Source organism: Arachis stenosperma, chromosome 8 (assembly GCF_014773155.1).
Source record: "Arachis stenosperma cultivar V10309 chromosome 8, arast.V10309.gnm1.PFL2, whole genome shotgun sequence".
Classification (NCBI taxonomy): Eukaryota; Viridiplantae; Streptophyta; class Magnoliopsida; order Fabales; family Fabaceae; genus Arachis; species Arachis stenosperma.
The window spans coordinates 16608027-16616342 of NC_080384.1; the positions used below are offsets into that span (position 1 = coordinate 16608027).

The following is an 8316-nucleotide window of genomic DNA, read 5'->3' on the forward strand; positions in this document are numbered from 1 at the left end:
ATTTTAGTGACACATTTTTTATGCATATACTTATATGACATTTAAATTTTGTAAATAGTGGGAGATCGAACGGTATTTACAAATTTGATTAATTAATATTATTAATATTATTATTAACATTATTATTAATATTAATAAACAAATACTAACTGTTTACTACCATTTGGTTGAAAGGACACAATTTTTTAAAGATTGTGTATGTTCAAAACATTGTGTCTATTAGTTAAAATGACACCACTCTTTAAGAATTGTGTATGTTCAAAACATTGTATCTATTGAATATAGAAAAGACACAACCATTTGTATACGTAACTAATCATAATTGCATCATAATTGCTACGTGCAATATGTATAAATAAGTCCTTTCCACTATTTTAAATATACAAGTACTAAGTGTACATTTTAATCAACTATTAAAAAAATTTCTTTGTTCAAGAAAGTTAAAAAAATTTTATTATTGCTAATTAAAAAATTTTTAGATTTCATTGTATCATGAGAGAGCATTGTCATCAACCCTATAACAATTAAGTGTGAGGACAAATATCTCTCTAAATAAAATGATCTAATCGTGCCTTGAAACCACTACACAAATATAAGATTTTGTCATCTTCTCGTACTAATATACCAACACGAAGCATATACATGAGTTCGAATCTTTACGCCCTCGTGAAAGTTGGGTATTACTGGTTGGAGACTAGTGCTTTCTCCTTGACAAGAACTTGAGCTTTCAGTACCTATCATGACAAATTAACCAAAGTTAGCGTTCTTACTATATAGTTCAGGTATATGGAATCGAAAACAGTAGATTTTGTCATCAGCGTATATAGTAGGGTGCTCATTGCTCTTACATACCTTTTTATCCCAATCACATCTCATCGTAATAACGATCAAAATCAACGTTTGACCCACCGTTCCACTCAACATTCCCGTCCACATACCCTGACATGATAACAATTACAGCTAACTAATCATTTAGGTAAAACAAACTTTATAGCAAGTTCTAGCGTGCATCACATTATCCGCAATAAACATAAATTATGAGTTTGTACCCATTTTTTTAACATATTAATATTATGATATGTATACAACATGATACTTCATTTACTATTGTTTATTAGATATAAATTCTAGATTTAATTATTCAATTAATCTCTATAATTTTTATTGAATTTTAAATTAGATTTTTAAAATTTAAAAATTTGTAATTAGATTTTTATGTTAGATAAAAATTTATAATTAAATTCTTATTAATTATTATTTTTTAGAAAAAAATGCAATAATCTTGAATATTTGTTTTTAATATCTCATAATTCATCCTACATTAAACACAAAAATGAATACTCCGGAAAAATTGTATTTTTTCTCAGTAAAAAATATAATTAGAAAAGACCTAATTGAAATTTTTTATCTAATATAAAGATTTGATTACAAAATTTTAAACTAAAAAGACCTAATTTAAAATTTAAAGAAACTATGAAGACATACAAAATAATTAAGTCTAAATCAATTTAAATTAGATCATCTTATTCGTCACATTTGACTAGAGTATCCTATCCCTAATTTCCTATGGTTATGATCAACCAAAATGTTTAACAGTGCAACTAGATATTCTTTAAAAATTGTCCTTTATTCAATCTTTAGAGGAGAGTTGTCCTTTATTCAATCTTTAAAGAAGAGAAAAAATAAAAAGCAAGTAACTTCCCGAATTTTTTAAACAACTGATATCGTGAAAGTGGGTATAAAAAATTAAAATAATATACTATTAAATTTAAAGGCTAACCAAAGGCTGAAATTTAAAGGACAAGTAGCATTTTCGAATGCCTAATAACCACCTAACAAGTTCTTATATTTGGCATATATTTGTGGTAACTTAGGTATAAGCTAGACTTACAATAATACCCGAAGGCAGCAACCAGCCTAGGAGGATCCCAAGAGGCATTCCCATCAAATAGTAACTTGCAATGTTAACGTATGCCACTATTGCTTGATTTCCACATCCCACTGCTACCCCTGAGAAAAGTGAAGACCAAATAGATACCACATATTTATTGGAGACAAATAACATCAGAATTTGCATCATTGACAGAGATTCGACTTTGGTGCTCATTAAAGTCGATATTAGAAAGATACTAACCTGAAAGAACAGGTTGGAGGCAATTAATCAGAATTGTAAAAGCCAACATGATTGACAGCTCATTGACCATTTGGACAATAGCGGAGCTTGAGGTAAAGATCAAAGCAAGATTCTCATTGAAGATCATAATTATCAACCAAAATATAAATCCCACCACCACAGTGTTTAGCAATGAAATAGCTGTTGCAAATTTTGCCCCTTTTGCGTTGCCTGCGCCAAGCTCATTTGCTACACGCACCCTGAGTTAAATAATGTCAATCAATCATGTAAAGCAGAAAAAAAAATTACTTGGTTTTATAGTTGACAGAGAATTAGTTTTATATAATTAAACAGGTGGGATTTTTGTTAGTTCGGTATCATTAAACAGTTGGACTTTGTTTCTGCAATTATTTGCTTATATCTAATAATGAGGAATTTATGTTTGATAAAATTATGTGGTGAAGATAAGTGTATTTATAGACCTAGTAAATTGTAATACAATCTCAAGTTGATGTTGCACCCTGGATATATAACATCATAGACAAAAGTCTACAACCTAATTGATTTTTGAGAAGTTTCATCCATGTAGGTAGATATTTTCTTTGAAAAATTCACGAAAATCTTAACTTGAAAATCTTCAAGAATACTCGTGGACATTTTCTTGGAACTTCTGACTTATAGACAATAAGAGCACCTTAGTTTTCAGCATAGTATATAGACAATAATCTCCAAGAGATCAACGAGTTTCTGTCTCACAAAATCAGTTACAAATTAAAATGTCAAGCATTGACAAACTTTGAAGCATGTTTAGGAAACTGTAACATGATTTGGAAGCAGGGGAAAGAAAACAATTTTCTCTTGAGAAAACTCATCCAAAATCGAATACAAATGATAATAATAAGGATCTCATGGTTCATCTAGATAAATTTCAGCAAGAGAACTTATATAACATGAACTAACTGCTACAATAATTTGAGAGGAAACATTCAACAACCAAATAGAGAGCAATAGCAGAATAACACAAACTTTAGAGCATTTTCTCATCCAATAATTAACATTTCAATATACTCATACTTTTCTCCCTACTATCAATCCATTATTTACTATTTAGCATGCTTTGAGAGAGGAAGAAAGGCGGAGTTACAATCAAGTAACATACCCGGATGCAGCTAAAAATCCAAGAGGTATCATGGATTCCCAAGCATAAATAGTATTACTGCCAAGGTCAAAATTCCGAAACAAAATAAAATATAATCCAATAAATGAAAAGCTATGGATGCAATTAATACCAAGCTAAACTAGGAATCTCAATCTACCATACCAAACCGAAAGAGCATCGATAGCAACCTCAGAGTTGTCCATATAACCCGACATTATAAGCAACAACCTGTAATAGAAATTCTCTAACCTGCAATATCACACACATTATACTCAAAAATTACAGAGTACTTAATAGGATATCTTTATTTTTTCTCTAATATAAAAAAACTATCTTCACTCTTTGTTAAAAGTACGCATTTCTAAAAATTAGAAAACCACACATAATAACAGGGAATTACGTAAAACACTAACAGAAGCATGATGCCAGAAGCAAAAGATAACTTGAAGAATTCCCAGAGTCCAAGAAAAGCTTCAGAAGAGAAACCAGTCCATGTATCTCTACACCCACCAAAGAGAGTGTACGAAAGCATTCCCACAACCGAAACCCACCACGAGAACCCAATAGAAAGCGCAGCACCAACAATCCCAACCTTCATCTTGGACACAAAAGCCAAAGTCACTGCCACGTGGATGGCAAGTGAAACACCTGCCATCCACGCCGCGACACGTGTCTTGAGCTGACACTGCAAGAATCTTTGCAGCGAGAATTGGAAGGGAAAGCTGAGGTGAAGAGGGATCAGCCATATGGCAACCAAACCGGTGCGTTCTGCAACCGCTGAAGGCTGTCCAATGAACTTCAAGATCGGAGATGCGAACACGAAGATCGGAATCATGAAGAGCGAAGAGAAGAAGAGAACGAGCCACGAGCGTTGCAGGTAGATTCCCAGCATGTGATGCTTTCTGGCACCGTAAGCTTGACCGCAGAGGGTTTCAAGCGCGCTCGCCATGCCCAGCTAAAGAGGAACGAAACCGAAAAGGTTGGTGAAGATGGAAGAAACGTGGAGGAATGCGAGAAGGTTGAAAATGGTTACCAAGAATCCGAAGGTGATGGAGATGAGAACGGTGCAGGAAATGGAGAAGGCAGCGAGGTCGATGTCGGAGAGGTGGCCGGCGAAGGACTGGGTGACGACGGTGATGGAGAACATGGCGAGGCGGGTGAAGATGGAAGGGGCAGCAATTTGCCAAAGGCTGTTTGATTCGGAGCATGTTCGTTGTATGAGAGTGGCTTCGTCGTGTGGTTGGTGTAGCAGGGGACTCTCTGCTTCGTTGATGATGATAGTACCACTGCCACTGTTACTGCCCACCATGTGTTTGATTAAATGTGTGTGAGCAATGCAGTGCAGATTTAGATATTTCTTATTGATAGTGACCTTTTCTGTAAGTGTTCAACGACCTGGATTTAGATTTCCTATAAGAAATTGAGTTGACCAAAATAAACAGATCTAGATACATGATATCGTCAAGAGAAAAAAATGATGAATAGAATGAAAATTATTTTCTATTGTTAGTGGAGTCAGGACTCAGGAGTGTATCATTTTGTTTTTATTAATTTTTTAAAATGAGTTGTCTTCATTTGTTTTTCTTTGGTCATTAGTTTTTTTTTTTAATTCGTTAGTGGTGGTAAAGACGGTCATGGTAGGAAGAAGAAAAAAATCAGTTACAGTTAGTTAGTTAGTTAACTTGATCTACTAGAATCAAGTCATAAGCTGTGGTGAGAGTTTGACGAAGACTTTGGATGATAATAGTAAAAAAAGGTTGAAAATTAGAACGATTAGTGGGAATACTTTAAAAATTTTAAATAATTTTTTAAAAATTTAAATATTTTTATCAACTAAAATTTATTTTTTATAAATATAAAATTATTTTCGTTTAATTTATTATGATTCTAAATATTCGGAATAGAAATAGTAATTTAAAATGTCACGATTAATTTAATGGAATTTGGATTCTTAAAGTTTGAATTCACTTTAGATAGTAAAGTGTAATCTCTTATCATTTATTTTATAGGTGAGACCAAAAATAAATATAAAAGAGAAATCATTCAAGGATAGAAGATCACATTTTATCCTTTAAAGTACAAAATTAAAATTTAGAGGATCCAAATTCAATTTAATGAGTTTCCTTTAAGACCACACAAAAGAAAATAATTTAAAACAACACAAATAAACCTTAACTGTTGTGATAAGGATGAAAGATGAAGTGGATGACCATCATTAATATGGGTGTTTGATTTCAATAATGAATAGTTTAACTTCTCAAGGCAAACCAAATTAATGAAGTTGAAAAATGTAAAACTTCCTTACCTATATATAGAGAAGCAACTAGGTATTCTATACAGTAATAAAAATTTCTCTATCTCTTATACGACTACCACATCTTTCTCTTTCTTTATATTTCTTTATTTATTTAGTTATTTCATAACACGTTATCAGCACGAAGTTCTAACGAAATTTTAGGAAGACTTCAGGTAACAAATTTTTATTATGTCGAAACTCTTTCATCTTGAATATAATGCTTTTGATATATCTGGATACTAGATGTTAAAATCCATCTTAATTCAATAGATCTTGGAGATACCATTAAGGGTGAAAATAATATATCTCAGAAGGATAAAGCTAAGACCATGATTTTCTTTCGTCGTCATCTTGACGTATGATTGAAAAATTGAATATTTCACATTAAAAGTCCTGCAGATCTGTGAAAAGACCTTGAAAAAAGGTACAATCATGTGATACTTCCTCAAGCCCGATATGTTAGAGAAAACTTTCTCGACCTTCTATGTCTCGAATGTGCTCCTGCAGTAGCAATCGAAAAAAAGGATTTAAAAAATTATTTTGAGCTAATTTCTTACTTTCTTGTTGCTGAACGCAACAATGAGTTGCTCTTAAGAAATCATGAAGCGCGTCCAGCTGGCGCCACCCCATTTCCTGAAGCAAATGCGGCAAATTATAACCCCAAAAGAGGTAAATGGCAAGATTTTGATAACAAGAAAAATTATGGAAGGAAAAGAAATTATGTTCACAAGAAAGGATCTCACCAGAAGTTAGATAAAGAAAGAAACAATGGGCAAAGTAAATCAATTGAGGATAAATGCTTCCATTGTGGTGGAAAGGGCCATTGGTCATGTACCTGTCGTACCCCACGGCACCTAGTTGATCTTTATCAAGCATCCTTGAAAAAGGATGACAAAGGAAAGGAAACAAATTTTGTTTCAAATGATGAAAATTCCACCACTCATTATGATGTATCTAATTTCTTTAAGGATTCTTAATGAAATATTGGCTATTTGATCAATGATGGAATAGTTTGATATGTGTATGTGTTTGTTAAGTATTCATGTGAATAATTTTACTGTGCATGTACTTCTACTCATTTTATTATTATTATCATTTGTCTTTAAAGAAAAATGGTAAGGACATATTCTGAAGATATTTGTCTTGCGGATAGTGCAAGTTCGCACTCTATTCTTAAAAGTGATATATATTTTACCCATCTTGTGCCAAAAGAAGAATATATTAATACTATTATTGGCTCAGGCAATGTGATAGAAGGCTCCAGAAGAGCTATAATTTTGTTTCCTGGAAGAACAAAATTTATAATAAATAATGCACTATTATCTACCAAGTCTCTGAGGAACTTGTTGAGTTTCAAAGATATTTGCTGAAATGGATATCATATTGAAACAATAAATGAGGAAAATCATGAGTATTTATGTATCACAACTCATAATTTAAATAAAAAGGTTATATTAAAAAAGTTACCCTCACTTTCATCTGGATTATATTATACAAAGATTAGTACAATTGAATCACATGCCACTGTAAACCAGAAGTTTACTAGCCCAAATGAATTCATAACTTGGCATGATAGATTGGGTCATTCGGGAACAATCATGATGAGGAGAACTATTGAAAATTCTCATGGACATTCACTAAAGAACCAGAAGATTCTTAAATCTAGTGAATTTTGTTGTACTGCATGTTTTCAAGGGAAGTTAATTTTAAGGCCATCACCAGTAAAGATTGGATTTGAGTCCCCTGAATTCCTAGAAATGATTCAAGGTGATATATGTGGACCTATTCATCCACCATGTAGATCTTTTAGATATTTTATGGTCTTGATAGACGCATCTTCGAGATGGTCACATGTGTGCTTATTATCTTCTTGCAGCCTGGCGTTTGCGAGATTACTGGCTCAAATTATTTGATTAAAAGCACAATTTCCATAAAATCCAATCAAAGCAATTCGTCTTGATAATGCTGGTGAATTTACTTCCCAAACTTTTGATGCTTATTGTATGACTAATGGAATAAGTGTTGAACATCCAGTAGCTTATGTTCACACACAAAATGGGTTAGCAGAATCACTTATTAAGCGCCTCCAATTAATTGCTAGACCCTTACTTATGAGAACAAATCTTCCAACCTCAGTTTGGGGGCATGCTATTTTACATGCCGCAGCACTTATTCGTTTGAGGCCAACGAGTTACCATCAGTTCTCTCCTATACAATTAGCATTTGGCCAGCAGCCAAATGTCTCCCATTTAAGAATATTTGGGTGTGTAATATATGTTCCCATTGCACCACCTAATCGCACCAAAATGGGACCCCAAAGAAAATTGGGGATATATGTTGGATATGATTTTCCCTCTATAGTGAGGTATCTTGAGATACAAACTGGAGATGTATTTAAAGCCTGATTTGCGGATTGTCATTTTGATGAATCAAAATTTTCAACATTAAGGGGAGAGAATAAGCTTCTTGAAAAGGAACTTAATTGGAATGCATCATCATTGATGCATTTAGATCCTCGATCAGGGCAATGTGAACTAGAAGTTCAAAAGATTATACATTTACAAAGAATAGCAAATGAATTGCTCGATGCATTTTTTGATTCAAAGAGGATAACTAAATCTTATATACCAGCGAAAAATTCTGCAATTCGAATTGATGTCCCAATAGGACAAGTAGCCACTGAAGCAAATTCACGCCAGAAGCGTGGCAGGCTTATCGGTTCCAAAGACAAAAATCCTCGAAAAAGAA

At 32.9% G+C, this 8316-nt stretch overlaps 1 protein-coding gene across 1 annotated transcript; it reads right to left on the reverse strand.

Moving 5' to 3' along the window:
* Positions 1-413: 413 nt before the first annotated feature.
* On the reverse strand, positions 414-4864 carry LOC130943680 (protein DETOXIFICATION 27-like). Its single transcript, XM_057871667.1, has 8 exons — positions 4306-4864; positions 3686-4227; positions 3435-3521; positions 3273-3329; positions 2135-2373; positions 1892-2010; positions 853-939; positions 414-734 (listed from the first exon to the last, which is right to left on the reverse strand). The coding sequence occupies exons 1-8, from the start codon at positions 4579-4581 to the stop codon at positions 681-683; spliced, it is 1461 nt and encodes a 486-aa protein (XP_057727650.1). The 5' UTR covers positions 4582-4864; the 3' UTR covers positions 414-680.
* Between the last annotated feature and the right edge of the window lie 3452 nt (positions 4865-8316).

Bases quoted from the DNA above. Each gene is read 5' to 3' on its own strand.
- LOC130943680 (XM_057871667.1), bottom strand. From the start codon at position 4,581: ATGGTGGGCAGTAACAGTGGCAGTGGTACTATCATCATCAACGAAGCA. The intron at 2,374-3,272 runs GTATGTTACTTG...TATTTAACTCAG, and splicing joins GGATTTTTAGCTGCATCCGG to GGTGCGTGTAGCAAATGAGC. The intron at 735-852 runs GTATGTAAGAGC...TTGTCATGATAG, and splicing joins GATGTGATTGGGATAAAAAG to GTACTGAAAGCTCAAGTTCT.